This window comes from Eptesicus fuscus, chromosome 3 (assembly GCF_027574615.1).
Source record: "Eptesicus fuscus isolate TK198812 chromosome 3, DD_ASM_mEF_20220401, whole genome shotgun sequence".
Lineage (NCBI taxonomy): Eukaryota > Metazoa > Chordata > Mammalia > Chiroptera > Vespertilionidae > Eptesicus > Eptesicus fuscus.
Window position 1 is genome coordinate 21,342,658 of NC_072475.1, and position 21,917 is coordinate 21,364,574.

The window sequence follows — 21,917 nt, forward strand, 5'->3', positions numbered from 1 at the left end:
ACCCATAGGTCAAAATTAATACCCTTTTCAAAATCCCAATTTACAACAAGGAAATAATTATTGGGCATATCTGTCCAGACATCTGGATTTCACATGAGCCAGTCTTCCTGAGTGCCACTGGATCTGGAGTATCCTGTGTGTTATAGACATCTGTTTAGAAATCTGTGGTGGAAAAGGGTGGAAGTACATCTCTGATGTTATTTTATGATATATTTAACACTTTGTTTTCTTAGGAAATTTTTGAAACATACAAAAAAAGAAAGAAGAGCAATGAACTGTTTATCAGTTACTGAAAATAATGGTTCAGATGTTTTAGACACTAGATGAAGTTCCATTTAAAAAGAAACACAAATGTTTTAATTGGACCACCCTTTATAAAATTAATTTCTTAAGTGATTTGAATTCATACAGTGAATATTTTCCCCAGCAGTATTAAGATGTTTTACAAAGTGCTGATTCAGCAGCAGCAGACCAGATAACAAAAATAATCTCATAGCTAAACCTCATAATCAAATCATTTTTCTCTTCATGTTTTGCCAACTCTTTTTTCACTATAAAAGGTAGTATTGATGGTGAGTAGATTAGCAGTACTGACCTCCTGGAGTCATTTTATTTTTCCCTTCTTTTGTTACCTCCCCCCCCCTTCTCATCAGACAGTATTGTGTATTCCTACTTAGCTTAGGTAAACTGATGTCTCTGAAAAAAGCAACAAACCAAAACAAGCTTCAAGAAAAGTTTCTTTTGTTTCTCTGTCTTCTTTGTCAGTGTCATCCTCAGGGTTTCGCTCATCCCACTGTAGTGGTGAGGGTGAGATGCTGTTGATTGGTTTTCAGTGGTCGGCAAACTCATTAGTCAACAGAGCCAACTATCAACAGTACAGTGATTGAAGTTTCTTTTGAGGGCCAAATTTTTTAAACTTAAACTTCTTCTAACGACACTTCTTCAAAATAGACTCGCCCAGGCCGTGGTATTTTGTGGAAGAGCCACACTCAAAGGGCCAAAGAGCCGCTTGGGGCTCGTGAGCCGCAGTTTGCCTACCACGGATTTAGGTCAATGATGGTGTGGGATATAATCAATTCTACCATAACTCCATGGCCTGGAGATTTTTGTGTAGGAAATGGGGAAACAATCAGTAATGCCCTTTACTCCAAATAAGACCACTTTTAAAAATCTACAACATATGCTATACTAGTTATTTTTAATATCCAATGAGATTTTTAAATATTTCTATTTTGTAAATGTATTAATGTTAACAAATCATTTTTTCTTGGGTCTTTTTAGAGGACAAGAATTTTGGGCAGATTTGAATGCAATGAATGTGTATGAAACAACTGAATTTGACCAACTACGAAGGCTGTCCACACCACCCTCTAGCAATGTCAATGCTATTTACCACACAGTCTGGAAATTCTTCTGTAGGGACCACTTTGGATGGAGAGAGTATCCTGAGGTATTTAAAGGATTTTTAAATCCACAAAAGTACATTAAAAATTTTTTTTTTGGTCTTTCATTGTTCTTTTGTTCTTCCTTTCCAACAATGACTACACAGAACTACAAATCAAAGAGCTTCTGGTTATAAATATAAAATTCAGTCTTGATATAAGTAACACTTTTCTCTCTTCTTTTTTCTAAAAATGTATTTTTTTCACATTAAATCCCTGGAATCCATAAGTAGAATACCTCTATTATTAGAGAGATAAAATGTTTCCCCAGTAACTTATATTATGGAGAGAAAGCCTTTAGAGTTGTAAGTACTCAGACTCAGAGCAGTTTTTGGAGTAATTTTAATGAGATGAGTACTGGTGTAACTTTTGGCTGTATCTGGTTCTTGGGACCATGGTGATTAGATCATGTGTTATGCTTAGCATTTCAGAAGTATAGTGGGAAACAGTCACTCTTAGGCCTCTGAAAGAAGTATTGAAAATGTTTATTGAGCTGTAGTCAGGCACATTCATTTAAAATTGTATCAAATGTGCACATGCATCCTTAGTTTAAGGTGGTAAGAATAGCTTATCACAAAGCAAAATCTTAAAATGGTGATGGTTTATTTGCCTCTAAATGAGAATTCCAAGATAAGTTTAACACCTTGAAATGGACTTTAGAGATTAATTTCGAGTTCCAAAGATCTGACTTCAATTTGATCAAATTTCCAACATTACGAAAAGGGGAAACTAACTTAACTACCTTAGGTTTTCTTTTAAGCCAATAACTAAAGAAAATGACATAGTATTTTAATTCCTAGAAAACACAATATTGAATTAAAATTTTGACTCTCTTTTAAGTAATCACTAGTATCTAGTACATTCCAAAGAGAACAAGAGGCTATTTAAAAAGTATTCTCAGAATACTTGGACTGTCCCTTCATTTGTCTTCTGAGAGATTTTTTAGGTTTGGAATTTATTTATTTGAACACTACTTTCTTTAATCCTCTTCTGAAAATTCCCTTAAGAAATATAAAAAATCTCTTTTCCTCTTCCGGGGATGGTGTCCTCAGGCATTCAGAATAGTTCAGTGTTTGACACACTGTCGGAGTCTGTCCTATAATGCAGCCTCTAACAAAACTAGACTGTCCTGAACCCTACTATTTGTTTACCTTTATACCAAGATGGTTGGGAAAGCACCAAAATCTGCATGTGGGCTGTGCCCTGGCCAACTTCACAGAGTTTGTGCTGTGAGACCTAAAGTTGTAATAAGGTTGTCTAAAATGAGAAAACATGCCCGAAGGATCACCAGTGTCCAGGAGCAAAAAAAAAAAAAAAAAATCATTGTGAAAGTGTTGAAAGCACTAGCACAGAGTGAGAAATCTAAATTTTTAAAAAATGAAGCTTTTTTTTGAGTAATTAAAACAATTAGAAGGCTAAATTAAAAAAGAAACAAATCGTATCTAGGACATTGCAAGGCCTCAAAATAGAAGAGAGCCCTAGGCCTCACAGGTTTCTTAAGGTGGAAATCTGTGCTCTTTTAAACAGGGAGCATCTTTCTACCCTGTATCTTTGCTCCAAAAGAAAGGGAAAAAATTTCTATGTATAAAGGGAATAATTTGACTCACTGTACTTTATTGAAACTCTTCTGATATTAACAGCAAGGTTAACTATGTGTGGCTTTAGTAACATTAACAGTTTTTATATTTCATAGAGATTGTATATTAAGTTGCTTTTTTTTTCCTTTACCTTCTGTTTACTACTCCATAGACTGTTATTCGATTGATTGAAGAAGCCAACTCTCGGGGTCTGAAAGAGGTTCGATTTATGATGTGGAACAACCACTACATTCTCCACAACTCATTTTTCAGGAGAGAAATAAAAAGGAGACCCCTCTTCCGCTCCTGTTTTATATTGCTTCCATATTTACAGTAAGTGTCCAGTGAAAACTCATTTTTACTCTGATTTTATGTTAATGTACAACTGAATGCCAAAGAGAAAAAAAATTAAATTAAAAAAACTAACTTGGTTATTACCTCTAGAATGTGAAATTCTAAGTTATTCTTTGGGCTTAATTTAAAAAAAAATAGAATTCAGGTAAGATATAGTTAACTGACACTAAAAGAGTGAATATTGTATTAGATTTTTTTAAATGAAAGCACAGTAGAATTAACATTTTTTTCACAACTAATAGTAATTATACCTGGAATAAGGCAAAATTTGCATATGCCTCCTTCATGCAAAATTGAGTTTTCTGTTGATACCCTTCTGTGTTATGGGACTACTTCTCAGTCCCAGAAAACTACCAGGTAAAGTAGGGAGAAACCTTAAAGGTGATGTTCTCCATTCTTCTTTGCATTTGCATGGGAAGAATTCACCTTTTCAAATAATTTACATTTTCATTTGCTAAGTAAGGCCCATCTTCCTATAATATTGACTAAAATTACTTGTGGCACTTTTAGGTTGAGACTGAACTCATCCTTCTGAATTATAGGTGAACTCTTTCATTTTCCCAAGTGCCATTTCTTCTTTCCCTCTCACCCATCTTTGTAGATGTGAAAAGGTGGGGCACATTGCCATTTGCATAGCCATCTGTGAAAGTTAGTGTCTCAAGGGAAATCTTTATATACTCTAGTCAGATATACTGTATTTAGAGCCTGATTTTTAAAATGATACTAGGTTTACTTGTTTTATGAACTTTGGAGGTTAGAGTAATATTGGTTGGTCCCTTCTGCTGATCTTTGAGGTGAAGATGCTCTTTCTATATTCTTAATAGTAGTTTTGCTTTTTTTCAAGCCCAAACTGTGTTTTTCCCAGATCAGTATGACAGAATCTTAATGATTCTAATTCTGAGATTGCAAAGGGAACACTCAAACAAAATAGAAACAAATAAAAATCCATGAAATTCTCAGGATCCAAAAGTACTGTGTATTAAGTCCAATTTTAGAAATATATATTTGCTTGGGTAAATATGTACTTCCTTTCTTGTCCAAGTGTGAAAAATTTTACCTTATGGTTTTTTAAATTAGAAATGAATAAAAATGCCAATTCTGTGATTTCATTAGCACAGTTGGAGATAGTGTGAGTGTCCAATAGTTAAGAACACATCGTCATCCTAGTGAGATGGTGGAACTCATTAATGGGAACAGCATCTTGGCATGCTGAGCCTGTCGAGTGAGATGTTGCTTCTTAGTGAGAGTAAGAATGCTCATTCAAGTGCTACATTGTTGAGGGACTTTCATAGAATGGTGAAAATTTGTTTTGATCCTAAGATAGTAATTATGAAATGCTACCTTCTTTTCCCCCTTTTAAAACCTAAGCTTGTTTTGTAAAAGTATAAACTATAATATAAGCAGTAGGAGAATTAATGTCACAAATATGGACTTACTATTTCTAACTTAGGCTTAATGAGAACAAAGTTCTTCCATTTTCTTTTTAAAATTTCCTATTTTAGTGTTGTCTGGAACAGTGGTAATCAGGTATTAAGTAAGAGCTTAGCAAATCAGAGATTGTGCAGACATGTCAGTGAGAAAGGAGTAGAGAAGCATCAAGTTCACCAGGGTAGAATTGGTAAATGCAGCCCTTCAATTCCCATCCAACTGAGTCTGGGTCTAAGGGGTACTTCAACTGGCCTATTGGGGAGAAAGAGGAGTGAGGTAGTTCTAAAAGCAGGTTTCAGAAAATCTATTTTTCAGTAGTAAACCTGTTTACTAGTCCATAGACTGTTACTTGATTGATTGCAGAAGCCAACTCTCAGAGTCTGAAAGATTATGATTTTGGCCAGAAAAAAAGTTTAAGTGTTAGTAAATACGAAAGGTCAACAAAAAACATAGGTGTCAAAAAAGCCACAATTATTAGGGAATCAGAGATGCCTAAGAATTGGGAAAGCCCTGAGTAGGGAGGTTGTAAGATGATTGGGGAGGGAGGCTGACTTAATTCATGAATTTCCTGCAAATTTAGCTCTTTAAGTAAGGGTTTCCCTGCCCCTTTTTTTTCTTCCAGTTTTATTTATAACTAGAGGCATGGTGCACAAAATTCATGCACGGGGGGCGGGGGAGTGATCCTTCAGCCCAGCCTGTACCCTCTCCAATCTGGGACCCCTCGATGGATGTCCGACTGCCCGTTTAGGCACGTGGGATCGGGCCTAAACGGGCAGTTGGACATCCCTCTCACAATCCAGGACTGCTGGCTCCCAACTGCTCGCCTGCCTGCCTTCCTGATTGCCCCTAACCGCTTCTGCCTGCCAGCCTGATCACCCCCTAACCACTCCCCTGCCAGCCTGATTGATGCCTAACTGCTCCCCTGCCAGCCTGTTTGCCCCTAACTGTCCTCCTCTGCAGGCCTGGTCACCCCTAACTGCCCTCCCCTGCAGGCCTGGTCCCCCCCCAACTGCTCTCCCCTGCAGGCCTGGTCCTCCCAACTGCCCTTCCCTGCAGGACTGGTCACCCCCAACTTCCCTCCTCTGCCCACCTGGTCACCCCTAACTGCCCTCCCCTGCAGGCTTGATCGCCCCCAACTGCCCTCCCTTGCAGGCCTGGTCCCTCCCAAATGCCCTCCCCTGCTGGCCATCTTGTGTCCACATGGGGGCAGGATCTTTGACCACATGGGGGCAGCCATCTTGTGTGTTGGAGTGATGGTCAATCTGCATATTACTCTTTTATTAGATAGGATAGAGGCCTGGTGCACGGGTGGGGGCCAGCTGGTTTGCCTTGAAGGATGTCCCCGATCAGGGTGGGGGTGCCCTTAGGGCGTGGGGCGGCCTGGGCGAGGGGCCTGTGGTGGTTTGCAGGCCGGCCACACCCCCTGGCAACCCAAGTGGAGGCCCTGGTATCTGGGGTTTATTTATCTTCTACAATTGAAACTTTGTAGCCTGGAGCAGAGCCAAGCCTTCTGCTTGCTCCATGACAGCAGCCATTTCTGTTAGAATTTTATATTTTATAATTGAAGCTTTGTAGCCTTAAGCAGAGGCCTGGGCCGGCCAGGGTGTGCAGAAAGCTTGGCTTCTTCCATCGCCGGGGGCAACCCTAGCCTCCTGCTCTTTCCAGCTCCGTGACTGCCGCCATTTCTGTATCATTGATACTTTGTAGCCTTGAGTGGAGTCCTAGGCCGGCAAGGGCAGGCGGAAAGCTTGGCTTCCTCCATTGCCGAGGAAATCCAAGCCTCCCTCCTGCTCTCTGTGGCTGTAGCCATCTTGGTTGGGTTTATTTGCATATTTGCTCCTGATTAGCTGGTGGGCATGGCTTGTGTGTGTAGTGGAGTGATGGTTAATTTGCATATTACTCTTATTAGGTAGGATTGACGAACAACACTGTAAGTTTTAAGGTATACAGCATAATGACTTGACATATGTATATATTACAAAATGATTACCACAGGAAGTTTAGTTAACATCCATCACCTCAAAGTTACAAAAAATTTTTTTCCCTTGTGCTTGCTCTTTTTTCATGGGGCTGATAAAAAGGAGCTTATTCTTTAATATTCTTAGAATACTTGTGCTGAGGTTGCATAAAAGCAAACAAATCTCAGGTTTAGAGGTTTGTGAGTTCATTTCAGCTGAAAAGACATCTATTCCATGCAATCACCTCATGGTTATGAGAAGGCCTGATACAGTATCTTTGGCTTCTCCTCCCAAAAAGATAAAATGAATTAGTTTTTGGTTCATTACTGAAGTTGGGTTAGGAAACCTCTTTCAAAATGACAAGGGAGGGGGAAAGTGAGTGATAAAAGGTGACCTTGGATTCTGAAAATCCATTCGTCAGAGGTCCTTGAGTACAAGTTCCTTACCCACCAGCTTTGCCTCCCTGAAGAGACTGGTGCAGCACTGTAAAGCACACAGTATGTCTTTGGAATATCTATGAGCTGACTACAACCTCAGCATTCTCAGAAAATAAAGCCACATTTCTAACTGTGCTTGGAATATACATATTTTTAACCCATGTCAACTAGATTGTATAACTCCATCAGACATGTCTATATGCATTTTTATGTTTAGCCCAATTAGGACGTTGGCTTGTTAAAAGTAAGCATCTATTGATGGGAATGGGTGCTGACTATATATGATCTAATTTAATATCTTAGGATGGATGAGACTTAGTTACACTGGCTCATCTTCAGGTATGTGTGAGTAAATAATAGACCCTATCCCCTCTGAAAAAGGAAAAGATAGGTTTGAAACTTCTATTTTTTGGAATTGTTGTGTTTTTGTTAAGAGAGGAATGCTATTAGAAGCAGAGTGTCCTCTATTGTTAGTGCCACGTTTTCAATAGAGTTGCAACAACCTAAAACCTGTTTTGGGCAGAGTGGTTGGGAAGAATCTTACTTTCCTCCTTCAACACAGAAACCTCTGTTGCTAACTTCAACCCCTGATAAAACTAGAAAACCTGGTGTGCTTGGATTTACCCTCTTTGCAGAGCAGGGATAGAGGGGACAGCTAAAAATAAGGAGCTTATTCTGTGTTTCCTGCCATCCTCCAGAATTGTGATGGCTTTTAAGGAGTTACAGACTTTTCAGAATCTGATTAAAACAGTGAGGCCTCTCTCCAGAAATATGTACCAGTGAATGCAGGTTCTGGAGGGATCTATCAGAGCTTGGTGAAAATGCTCCAGAAGCCAAGAACTGTTGTGCCTTCTGTCATAAAAGTTGGAGAAACCAGCACTCCTTTAAATCTGCCCCTGAACTTAAAAGTACCTGAGGGATACAGGGATTTCAAGGCAGGTTAAATCAAAGGCACAGTTTGAAGGGATGGGGATTAAAGAAGGGAGTTGTGTCTCTATCAATTGTTAGCTTCTTATCAAGTCATCTCTTAAAAGGCAAAAGACTATGCGAGGTGGTGGTAGTGGTGTTAGTGGGAGCCAAACAAACCCGAGTTCTAATCCTGATATCCATCACTTTTAAGCCTTGTTTGCATATATTGGGGGAAATGGAAAAATACATACTCTTTCCATTTCCACATATTTCACATATGCACTTAGAAACTAGGTAGACCTTGATTAAAATCCTGTCTCTGGTCTTTGCTGGCTCTGCTAGCAATTTTTTTAAATTTGAAAAGTAGGGATAAGCAAGCCATCTTGCAGAGTGGTTATGACAGGGATACTATATGTAAAATGCCTGGTTTGTAGTATGTGCTTAGTATAAGGTGGCTATGATTATTAGGAGGAGGAGGAGGAGGAGATATGTGCTGGAGATTAGATGCATGTTCACCCACAGTTGTAACCTCTGTGTCACAAAGCTCTTGGAAAATTTCACTTTCCTAATCTGTTTGGCAGACTTGTTGCTTCCTTGTGATCACTACATGCTGATGAATGTTACAGTACCCTAAACCTGAATCTGGGACTTAGGGTCAGGATTTCCTTTCTCTCTGCTTCTTCCTTTTTGCTCTGTTTTGAAAATGGTCAAGAAATATGATTTGAATTTAAGCATTTAATCAGGCAGGAATAAGTAACTGAGCAAGTTCTGCTTATCTAAATTCATCTTTCAAATTCATCTAAATTTAAAGGTTCAAGAATATGCATTCTGGTGTCTAGAGCTTAAAGTAATTAGAGCCATCACATCTAAAATTGTAAAATTTGAATAGTATTGGCGGGTTTTTGTTGTTGTATGTGATACTGAAAAATGAAGCGAATTCCAAATGTCAGCTTTCAATGCCTATGCTATGATTTTGTTTGTTTTTATAAAAATTATAAAGTTTAAGCTTTTTTATTTTTAATATTTTGTGTCTTCTCTCTGTAAGCTCCCTCTTTTCTGCCTGCCTCACTTTTTTCTCCCCCTTATTCTGCTCTCCTTACTCCACATAGACGTTAGTAATGATGTTTCCTATTTAGTACAGCAAAGTTTGAAGAACACATTTAAATTATCACTGCTCCCTTGAAACAAAGTTTCTTTAACTGTATAGGCAAAAGAGAAGTCCAGGATTCAAAGAGTAAAGATATTTATAAATTTGTTCTTGTTTGCTCACCTTGCAGCAGTATGTTCTATAGTTTTTCCCACAAAGAGGAGGCCAGGAGGAAGCAAATAATATCTGTATAAAGGCAGTTTTTGTTCTAAGATTTCTTTTGTCTTTAATCAATACCATTTTATTTATTGTTTTTTTAAACAAGCTTTTTAAGCTGTACAGATTAGATATTGCTATAGTACACTCTAATGTGAAATGTTCTGAGTGGTTTACAGTGACATTTCTTATTCTCCCTTCTAGGACACTTGGTGGTGTTCCCACGCAGGCTCCTTCACCTCTCGAAGCAACTTCATCATCACAAATCATCTGCCCAGATGGGGTTACCTCAGCAAACTTTTACCCTGAAACTTGGGTTTATATGCATCCATCTCAGGACTTTATCCAAGTGCCTGTTTCTTCAGAGGACAAAAGTTATCGAATTATTTACAATCTTTTTCATAAGACTGTGCCTGAGTTTAAATATAGAATTTTACAAATATTGAGAGTCCAAAACCAGTTTCTTTGGGAGAAATATAAAAGGTGAGTCAGTAATATGAAAAGTTTAAGAGAGCTTTTCTTAATATAGCTAAGGATAAGTGTGGAACCTAATAGTAAAGACTTGCATAGAAATTAATATGTTTGTGTTTTTTATATGTTAGCTCCCATATAATCCTTATAACAGACCTATAAGTATGAGTGGAGTATTGCAGTCTACATTTTACAGAGAGGAAACTGAGTATAGAAAAGGTTAGTAATTTGCCAAAGGACATACAGCTAATAAGATGCTGGAATTGGGATCCTAGCAGTCTAGCACCAGAAACCTTGCTCTTAATTACTCTACTAGGCTGCTTCTCAAGTCAACAAACCAATCAATGTAGTGCAAAAGGAATACATGTAGGTTTGAGGAATCTCATAATTAAGAGGCATTAGGTTGGTGGAATTAGACAAGGAAGGCATTCTGAAAAGGTAAAATGTGAGAACTAGTTTTAAAGTGGAAGAGAAAGCATGTGAACAGTTGGTAGAGAAAAAAAAGAAAAGGGCTTTTATCTGCAGTGGAAATGATAAGCTTAAACTTTTAATATGATCATTGATGGCATTTTGCTCTTGATAGCCACTTTAACATCTCTTCCCCATTGAAACCATAAGGAAGTTTATGACCACATCATGCCTTTTAAATTGATGCATACCTTCTTTCTTCTGAATTCCCTATCCACTCTTGCATTAGGAAAAAGGAATATATGAACAGGAAAATGTGTGGCCGTGACAGAATAATAAATGAGAGGCATTTATTTCATGGAACATCCCAGGATGTGGTAGATGGAATCTGCAAGCACAACTTTGACCCTCGAGTCTGTGGAAAGCATGCTACAATGTTTGGACAAGGCAGTTATTTTGCAAAGAAGGCAAGCTACTCTCATAACTTTTCTAAGAAGTCCTCCAAAGGAGTCCATTTCATGTTTCTGGCCAAAGTGCTAACTGGCAGATATACGATGGGTAGTCATGGCATGAGAAGACCTCCTCCCGTCAATCCCGGCAGTGTGACCAGTGACCTGTATGACTCTTGTGTGGATAATTTCTTTGAGCCTCAGATTTTTGTCATTTTTAATGATGACCAGAGTTATCCTTATTTTGTTATTCAATATGAAGAAGTCAGTAACACTGTTTCCATTTGAAAAATCTTGGTACTGCTAAATTATTTGATATGAACTCAATCCAGCATTTGTAGCAGGTTTTGGATGGGTGGGACAGAGTGGGAAACAGCATTGGACATTAATAGGGCACTTTTAAGACCCATTTTTTTAAGTGTTAGAAAGTAAAATAATTTTTAAAAAGACCACTTACTCTTTAATTATTTACTAATTGTTGTTAGTGTACTCAGTGTGGGAAAGACTACAGATTGCATACTCTTCATTCACACTTGTACATATAGGCAGCAATGTTATTAGAAGCATTAAAAAAACACACACAAAAAAACAGCCTAACTAATTGAATGTGACTTAAGCCTGGTAGAAGTTTGGCCAAATGAAATGGAAGCTGTGAACAAAGTGAGGATTTGGTATATTTACAGTGATAAAACTGATTGGAACTAGTATTATCATGTGTACTCCCTGTCCAAAGTGGAAAGAAATATTTCTATCAGCAGGACTGAAATGTATCACCGAACCAAAGCCTACCAATGACTTTAACTTTTGCAGAGTTTGCCTGAAAATTCAGAGTTCTGTTTAGAGGAAGTTTAAAAAAAGGAACTATTTGAAAAATTGTTGTCATCAGCAAAATTTTTCACTAGCCAGGTATATGTGATTCTTGTGTTGTTACACTTTAGCCTTGGAAAAAGTCTCTCCCATTATCCACTCAGTTTGAAGAAGTTGGGCAGCTAATTTGGTTAAAGCCAGTTTTGAAGATTAGGAGTATTACTTTATTTTAGGGTTCTAGAGCTAGGCCCTGACAGGGTTTTAGAGCAAGGAAGTACATCTGTAACCAAACTGATAGGGCTTATTACTGTGCTTTGCACAAAGTAGACTCTCAAAAGTATTTGCTGACTTGGAAATATTGTTAAAGGTGGTAATCCCACCCCTATGCCTGCTTTGCCAGATGCAGCTGGGTTCCCTGGCTGGCTCTGTATTTTACACTACTTAATAGAAACACAAACTTGGAAGTTGTGCTACTGGCCCAGCTGGAGCAGTGTTAGATGAATATGCTGACACCTCAGTTCAGAGAGGTAGCAGCTAGGTTTACTTTGCCTCAAGCAAAGCAAACACCTGGATTTACAAAAGTGGAAGTGGCTGTTCACAAAAGAATTCACAGAATTCCTTCATTTTCCAAGCTTTCTGAGTATTTTGTGGTCATTTCATTTACACAAAACTTTTCAGGAACTTCTGTGTTATTTAAAGCAAGATATATCTATATTGATGTCTCAGTGAATCAGTCTGTTTAAACACTTTTCAGGGCTTCCACACCGTTATTTATTTTGCTCTAGTTGATCTTGTTTGCTGCCATTGGCATGAAGCGGCCAACTGTGGCTGTTACAGTTGTTGTTTCAATTAGAACTTGTAAACCTGTGATTCCCAATCTTTTTCAAGTTAAGACACCTTACCATTGCTTATTTGATTTTATGAAACTTGTTCCTTTTTTCTCCCTAAAGGAAAAAAAAAGCTTTATGATATATTTATTTTTTTAATAAAAACTAAGCAAAAATAAAAGCTCTGGTAATTCTTTAAAACTTTTTGCTTTGGTTCCATTTAAAATAACTGAATTTAACACAGTAGATGATCTATAAATGATGGTTGGTTGGTTGGTTGGTTGGTTGGTTGAGTGACTAAATGAGCAGAACTAACCAGAACCTGCTGCTTAAAATGTGTGCTCTGGGAATCAGCAGAAAGGATATTATCTAACAATGGACTAAGTCAACAGAGAAGAGTGAATATTTTATTTTGCAGGTAAGTATTTGGGGCATCTTAAAAGGGGCATGTTTTATATCAGCAAATAGCTACCATAGTGCAAATATGAGCAGGGTTGTCCCTTCCAACAGGTGCTGAAGGAAATAGAAAAAGGAATTATAGAAATCTTGTCAGCTCTCAAGCACCTTAGCTTTCAGCCAATTTAGTCATCTGATTGGTAAATGTGAGCATCTGACAGTATTTAACCTCCAGTGTAATAATTTTGAAATTCCTATATAGTATTGTATGTTGCTTTAACTAAGCAAGAACTATGGAGTCAGCCCAGCCAGCATGGCTCAGTGGTTGAGCATTGACCTATGAACCAGGAGATCCCAGTTCGGTTCCCGATCAGGGCACATGTCCAGGTTGTGGGCTGTGGGCTCTATCCCCAGTGTGGGGTGTGTAGGAAGCAGCCAATCAATGAATATCATTGATGTTTCTATTTCTCTCTCCCTCTCCCTTCCTCTCTGGAATCAATACAAATATATTTAAAAAAAGAACTATGGAATCAGACTCAATTTTATAATGGTTCCATGGATTTAAAACATACTGAAAGGCATTCAGCAAATCTTTATCCCTACTGGCCCAGCTATAATTTATACCATTTCAGAAAGTTGAAACTTAATGAAACTGTGGTAAAGATTTCTGAGGAGAGTCTGCAAACTCCCCAAGATATTTCAGTGCCATACAATCCTATATACAGGACAAGTTTTTTTATGTGTTAAAAACTTACAAATATTGGATCCTATGTAATTATAAATTGTAAAACTGTGCTATTAGCCTGAAACCTGTTTATTTAGTAAATTATTTGGATATAAAAGTAAGTCCTGAAATGCTGATATTTATAGGAATTTTTATTATACTAAGTCTGAAAAAGAGAATATAGTCAACACCGAAACTGTACCTGTCAGTTTAAATCAGAGTCTTTTTTTCCTCTTAAGGAAGGTAAGATGACCACAAAATGTTTCCAGTTTTTCTTCATTGGGATCAAATAATCAAAATGCATAGAAAATTTGGTATGGCACTTTTCTAACATCTAATTCACATCACTTCAGTTGCTATTATGTGATTTTTTTTTTTTTAAATTGTAGCTTCCTCTTCTATGTTTTACAAGTCACTTAACCTTTCATGTGGTTTCTCATCTTTGAAATAGTGTGCATGTTTTTGTTTTCTTTTTCAAAAGACTACAAATGAGCCCAGCTGGCATGGCTCAGAGTTGAGCTTGGATCTATGAATCAGGAGGTCACAGTTTGATTCCTGGTCAGGGCACATGCCTAGATTGGGGGATTGATCCCCAATGGGGGGAGTGCAGAAGGCAGCTGATCAGTGATTCTCTGACATCATTGATCTTTCTGTCTATCCCACTCTGAAATAAAGAATGGGGGGAAAAAGTTGCTTGCTTTAAAAATAAGTAAATAAATAAAAAGACTACAAATGATAAGAATGTTCCCACTCTGGGACCCTATAACACAAACATTTCTTGTAAAGTGCTATACAACTGATAGCATTTATTTGCAAATTAAAAGCCAGACATTTTCTTAGAAAAGATAGTGTTGGGTTTTAAAAACAGACCCTCTCGTTTATTGATTTAGGCACTCCTTCAGGCAAGCTAAATAAAGGAAATGAAACTTTTTTTACCTTTATCTTGCTAAACTTACTCTTAAGCTATCATTGTAGAAAGAAAAAGATGCTATTGAAAGGTTTCATCAGCATTATTAGTCTTAATATATTGCTCAACTCCTCAGCATCTTTTGGGAGACTCACTTCTGATTGAACTTTCAGATGACAGCTTTTTTTAAAGCTTTAATCTTATATGAATGGAAATGTTGGTGTGTAAGAAGTATTTTGGGCCCACTGCTAAATTCAAGTTAGAGCAGAGGTGCCCAACCACTTTGAGGATATCAGAATTTCACACTTAATTGTACTGAAGTGCCTAATGATTAATAAAATGAAAATGACCAAAAGCTTCTATGAATTCAGTGATATTTTAAGCACATTCGTATTACTCATCACAACCATATCAACATTTGGTATGGAGGATATAATCTGCAGACAACATTTGGTACTCAAATGGATTAATGGACTCCTTACAATAACTTCCACATGTTGCTAGAGTTTATAGCCAACAGGCTGAAAATTATTGGTCTAGACTATTATCTATATTCGGGCTTTTATAACTATCATCTTAATTATATTCCATCTTAAAATAGCCTTAAATCAGACAGCTAAGAGGCTCAACAGTGTTCAAGAGCTTCTAACCCTCCTAATACTTAGGAAGTCTTAGGTGCCAAATTGTCATTTGGGCCCTATGTTTAGATACATCAGCTGCACTTCTAAGTGTTTCACCGTACATTAAGGACTGCCTCTAACAGATTTGAGTGGCAGGAGTACATTAAACAGATGCTACTCAATCCCAAGATAATGTGGGACTCTTTAATACTAACAAATTCTTGTGCAACCACTAGTTTATAAATTGGATTTGAGTAGCAGTGATGGGTTTTGTGCATAAACCCACACTTTTCTGACAAAGGTCCTACTTGAAGGTTTGCATTTCATAGCATCTTGGTCAAGGGTCTAAGACAGTTTCTTTTTTATTTTCAATTTATCTTTATTGTTGAAAGTATTACAGGTGTCCCCCTTTCCCCCCCATTGACCCCTTCCACCCTGTATCCATCCCCCTGCCCCCAGGCCTACCCCAATCTATGTCCATGGGTTACGCATATAGTCTCTTAAGCTAAGTGCAATGAACTGTTCCACTTGGGAGTAGCAATGATAAATCTAATTAGCATTGGTCTCAATGATCTAAGCTAACTGAACCCAGTAACTACAAGGTTTCCTACCAGCGACTCAAATGTAGCTGAATTTCTTCTAAATGCAAATTTCTATCCATATGACTACATTTTTCTAAAAATACAGTTTGTAATTTCATAATTAACTTGTAGGCATATACAAGTCAGCGCTCAATAGGAGTGGGAATGCAGATTTTTGTATCATTATTACTCAATTTTGTGATGAACTACTGTCATTATCAGCAATGGCTTAGTCACAAGCCTGTCCCAGAAAGTTATACAATCTTAGTATGTGATTTATGGACTAATTGAGACGAAGAATGTAAAGCAGTTAGCACAGTGCCTGGTAAATTTTTGCTAGTAGTAGTAATAATAGAATTAGTGGTATGGAAGGCTGAATAAAGACATCCTATTCCAAATAAAGATTTGGTATCTCCTTAAGATATCCAAGTCCTAATCCTAGGAATTTGTGAATATGTTGCCATAGAAGGCAAAAGAAGCTTTACATATGCAATTAAATTAAGGGTCTTGAGATGGGGAGTTTATCCTGGGGAGCCCAATGCAATCACAGAGTTCTTTTTTATAAGAGTGAGACAGAAGGTCAGAAAGAAATTGAAAGATGCTATGCTGCTGACTTTGAAGATGGAGGATGAGGCCATGAGCTAAGGAATGCAGGTGGCCTGATCTAGAAGCTAGAAAAAGTAAGCAAACATTCTACCCTAGAGACTCCAGAAGGAACACAGCCCTGCTGTCACATTGATTTGAAGACTTCTGACCTCCAGAACTGTAACTTAATGTGTATTGTTTTAAACCACTAAGTTTGTGGTGGTTTGTAATAGTAGCAATAGGAAGCTAATACAAGTAATAAGTAAAATAGAAATTATATTGAAGAATCTTTAGGAAGGTATCCTATACTAGAGGCCAGATGCACGAAGATTCGTGCAAGAATAGGCCTTCCTTCCCCTGGCTGCCAGCACCACCTTCGCTCTGGGCCAGAGCCACCTTTCCACCTTCACTCTGGCCAGAGCCGCCTCTCGCCTTGTCACGTCAATTTGCATATTCCCTCCTTATTGGCTGTGGGTGTCTCCATCTTGGTCGCAGAGTTACAGTCAATTTGCATATTCCATCTTTATTAGATAGGATAATAAAAGGGTAATATGCAAATTGACCAAATGGTGGAACGACCGGTTGCTATGATGTGCACTGACCACCAGGGGGCAGACGCTCAATGCAGGAGCTGCCCCCTGGTGGTCAGTGTGCTCCCACAGGGGGAGTGCTCCTCCGCCACAAGCCAGCTGACGGCTGGCGAGTGCAACTAGCCTTTCCCGCCTCCGTGGTAGCACTAAGGATGTCCAACTACACGGGCCTAAGCCATCAGTAGGACATCCCCCAAGGGCTCCTGAACTTCTAAAGGGCACAGGCCGGCCTGAAGGACCCCCCCCCCGCACATACACCCCTGAGTGCACAAATGTCATGCACTGGGCCTCTAGTTTTAATATAAATTAATAATTAAAAAGAGCACTCCAAATAAGAAAAATTCAAATGCTTATTGGAAATTTTAAAAGATTATATGAAATTCCAAGAGAGTAGATTACCAATAGCTTTCCAAGAGTGATATATATCTGTCTGTATATATTTATATGTGCATATATATGTATATATATATATGCACATATACATTTACATGTATATATGTGATATATATGTATATGTGTACATGCTAAGTACAAACCTCATTTAAAATAAAGCTTCTTGACCCAGTGATCCCACTTCTGAGAATATATCCTAAGAATCCAGAAACACCAATCAGAAAGAATATATGCACCCCTATGTTCATAGCAGCATTGTCTACAATAGCTAAGATCTGAAAACAGCCTAAGTACCCATCAGTAGATGAGTGGATAAAAAAGTTGTGGTACATTAACACAATGGAATACTATGCAACTCTAAAAAAAAAGGGGGGGGGGGGAATTCTTACCCTTTGAGACAGCATGGAGGGGCCTGGAGAGTATTATTGCTAAGCAAAATAAGCCAGTCAGAGAAAGACAAAATAAGCCAGTCAGATATTATTTCACTTATACGTAAAATCTAATGAATAAAATAAACTGACAAATAGGTCCAGAGACATGGAAGCATGGAACAGACACAGACTGACAGAACTTGGGGGGGGGGGGGGGCGAGTAGGGGAAGAGAGAAAGAATTTATATTCATATATGCATAGCCCAAGGACATAGATATTAGTGAGATGAAGGCTGGGGTTGGGGTGGGACTGGGTGGAGGAGGGTTCAGGGGAGGGGGAGGGAATGGGGGACACCTCAATAATAAAAATAAAATTAAAAAATAATAAGGCTTCTTTAAGGAAGTGCTTAAATACTGAATAAAGATAAGCACTATACTTAGATAGCCCAGTCCTCATGAAAGCAAATTGCTTTAGAGAGTTGATTGGTGAAAAGATGTAGGGATGGAAAATTTTAGCATTTGAAGCTGTTTAATAGTGGGTTTATTTTGCATATTCAAGTTTCCTTTGAGTGGTCTCTTGTTCTTACATAGGAAAGAGTACACAGCTAGTAGAAAAGAGAAAAAAAATAAACCCACCACACATCTGTTGATTAACTCATAGAACCCCCTACAATTCCCTCTTGAAAGGGCACTGTGGAGGGCGGGGTTTATAGGTTGCGGCAACTCAGAGAGCAGGTGATCCAGGATATAAAGTTAGTTCAGTTGGTAAGGAATATTAGAAACCCCTGTCTTTTGTAGAGACCTTGTTAAAGTCTCAAACCTTATTAAAAATAACTCCACTCTTAGCCAGCTTGTTATTTTTTTCATAATCAGGAACTTCTTAGCAGAAGACCTCATTTGAAATTTTGCTTGGAACAAAAGCAAATTTCAAATTTTGCTTTGACCATCCAATTAGCTTTGCTTTTCTCTATTGTAGGTTATTCCAAAGAGTCTTATAGAGAGGGTCACAATAATCAGATTGTTTTGGTAAATAAAGGTGTCGTTGTCATAATGAATATAATGAATTCTTTATCTCTCATAACAGAAATTGGGAACAGGCTATTCCAAAGGTGCAATATTCCCAAAGATTTTGAATGATTCTCTTGGTTCTCTCTTCATGATTACAAGATGACTGCTCTGGCCCCAAATTCTACATTGCATTTGCAACATTGAAAAGTAGGAAGAAATTATCTTAATCTAGTGCCTTTTTTTTTTTCCTTTCAAGACCTAGAAAGACTTTACAAAAGCACCCCAGTGGACTGCCATTTTTGTCTTGCTGTCCTGGTTGCATTACGTGCCCAAGCCTAGAGCAATCCCTGGCAAGGGAGACAGAATCACTAGGAATGATTTGGACTAATCAACATTCACCCTCTAGGGCAGGGGAGTGATCCATTAAGCAGGTAGTCAACTGGTTCAGTAGTCTAGTCACCTGAACAAGATTGGGGTTTGGTTAGGAAAAAGGAAAATGGCTGTTGGGGAGAAAAACCAGCAATTACCTGTCACACATGTTTTGCAAGATTAAGTCAAGAGATTGCATTAAAGGGCACTCCTTGGGAAACTTTTTCAGTCTATTTTCACAAAGACTCTAGGTATCCATTTACTTAAAGACCAAATAGTTATGGAAGCAAAAACGATGTTTCAGAAAGCCTATAAACAGACTTAAAACTGGATTTACCACTATCTGGTTTATGAAACTTCCAGATTCTAAATGAAGCTATTTTTTAATGTGAAACTTGGGTCTTCCTATGAACTGACATTTAGAAGACCTTTGCAGCATGGGGGGCAGGAACAAAGACTCTGGTTAGATTACTTTGGTTGGAATCCTAGCATCATTATTTCTATGTGGGGTAACTTGAGCAGATTAGCATCTCAAAGACTCCGTTTCTTTATAATAATAATAAAAAAACAAAAACCTCATGGGCCATAGAAGGATTAAAGGAGAATGTATGTAAAACTTTTAGCACAGTAAGAATGCTGACTTCTTATTACTTGAGTCCAAGGGCTTGAATGTGACCAAACTGAAGATTGATATTTTTATAAACTAAAAAAGATAATAAATACAGCTAACCACAATATAATGAAAACAAAAAATTAACTCTGTCTACCACATCTCTTATATCAAAGCCAACCTCCCACTTGCATGGAACTGCAATGAAAGACTAGTTCTCAATCAAAAATTTGGGGGGAGACCTGAGGTTGGCAATGAGCAGCATCAGAAATGGACTTTCATCCCTCAGAATTTGCTAGGACAGGCCTTGAGCTTGTGGCAGTGAGATAAGCCTACTTGAAGATGATAAAGTTAAATCATCTCATTCATTACCAGCAAGCAAACTCAGCTAACTTTCTCCATTGATACAAACCAACATCTAATGGAATGTTGGTGTTACCACGCAGGATTCTGACTGAGATACCCAATTCTGGGCAAACCCAATTCTGCCTTGGATCAGTCACTTCATCTTCCCTCAAGATCTTTGAGGAGATATTTGCACAAAGGAAACAGAACAAAGAGATTATTATTAGCTGGAGTCTTGGCTCTAATCTCAGATAAAGTAAACTTAACTGATAGTTGAAAGGCTACTTATATTATTGGTTAGGACCAAAAACTACTCCCTACTTCTAATGCCTTAACTGGGATATCAACCTTTACTTCTATGATATAAAGAAAGACCAGTACAATTCATGTTCCTGCCAGTTCCAGGAAGAGAAAAGTATTTATTATTTAGAGCAAGGGTTAACAAACTTTTTCTAAAAGAGCCTGAGAGTAAATATTTTAGACTTGGTAGGTCATACAGAATTTCACAGCTACTCAACCTTGCCATTGGAGCACAAAAGAAGCCATAGACAATGTGTGAGTGAATGAGCCTGGCTCTGTTTCAGCAAAATCTTACTTCTAGCCTGCTGCCACCTATGCTAAACACCATTTTCATTCAGTCTAATAATTGAACCAAAGTTAGTTTGATTTGTTACTCAAGATGTCCAGGTATTATATTAAAATTTTGCTTCTTTCTCTTACTATAGCTGTGCTCCTAATCACAGGGAAAGCATTATTATTATTAAAAATCTAATTTGTTTTCATTCCCTGTTCTATAATAGACCATATTCAATTCAAGAAGAAAATTAAAAGCCTTTAGGAAGACTATGCTTTGTGTCTGATGTTATTTGGGAAGGCATGATAAATGCTCATATTCTCCACTCTGGGGGAGTGGTGGATCAGGAAACTATGAGCTTCCACCATTGCTCTGATACATCCACCAGTTGAAAAGCCATCCCATCCCTGCTGTTTTGGTTCAACAGAAACCTCACGTTAGAGGGCAGAGTAGATGAGGAACCAACTGGCTCCAATAGTGGCAGATAGTCTCTTCCTGGGGTCCCATGTGGATGAAAAACTTTGGGGGGTTTTCTGTCATAGGATGACCAAAGGGCATACAGAAGCTTCTAAAGGCAAGGGGTCACATTACACTTCACAAACACCCCTTTTTCAAGAGTTGGTTGGATGGTGGAAGTATTCTCCAAGACCAGAAAATAGAGCAAGGAGCTTTCTCTAAAGACAAAGGGAGACAGCAGGGTGAAAAGAGTGGAAAACCATTACAGAAGCATGGCCATATGTTTGATGAGGCTCAGGATCAGATCCAGGTCTCAAGAGGCCAGTGTTAAAGCCTGCATTTGGGCTGTATGGAAGCAAGAGTTCAGGAATAGAACACGGGTTTTATTCTAGCTCTCTCTACAGAAACAGGGGATAAAGTTATGTAATGAGAAAAAAAAAAAGTTGGAAGCTGACAGCTGGAAGACATGCCTATAGAATTCCCAAAATAAAAACTCTAGAGAGCTTTGGCAGCTTTTCACAGAATTGCCACAGGGTCTCCAAAAAGCCAACAAGGAGGTAGAGATGGCTATGGTGATGGTGATCGTAACCATTGAGGTGATAACAGTGGTCCTTCATGATGGTGATGACTGTGATGTTAGTGATAGTAGCCATGGTGACATAGTGGTGATGGAGAAGATGATACGCTGATGGTGATGATGGTGAGGGTGATAGTGGGGACAGTGATGTCTTGACCCAGGCTGTTATGTGGGTTATAAGGGTCATAAAGGTGGTGATGGTGATGATAGTATTGTTATTTTTAGTGGTGGTGGTGGAAAGGGGAAGAAATCAAGACCCGTAGGACTTGATTACAGAGAAAGGAAAAGAAAAAAGATCTAGAAAGTAGGGATAATAAAATTTTTATTGCCCAGCTCCTCTATAAAGACTCATAGGAAAAAGGAAGTACAAAATTTTTTACCTTGAGCCCCTGCTTCAGAATTCAATCTGATAATTTTGGATTCAGGAAAGACTCCAGGTTTT

General features: G+C 38.2%; 1 protein-coding gene across 1 annotated transcript in view; it reads left to right on the forward strand.

The window, feature by feature from the left end:
• Window positions 1-11,185, forward strand: part of TIPARP (TCDD inducible poly(ADP-ribose) polymerase) — a 29,511-nt gene extending 18,326 nt beyond the window's left edge. Inside the window, exons 3-6 of the mRNA XM_028146494.2 lie at window positions 1,282-1,450; window positions 3,192-3,352; window positions 9,613-9,891; window positions 10,577-11,185. Of these exons, the coding sequence (XP_028002295.1) occupies window positions 1,282-1,450; window positions 3,192-3,352; window positions 9,613-9,891; window positions 10,577-11,024 (1,057 nt within the window). The 3' untranslated portion in view covers window positions 11,025-11,185. The remainder of the gene's footprint in view (window positions 1-1,281; window positions 1,451-3,191; window positions 3,353-9,612; window positions 9,892-10,576) is intronic.
• The last annotated feature ends 10,732 nt before the right edge of the window (window positions 11,186-21,917 follow it).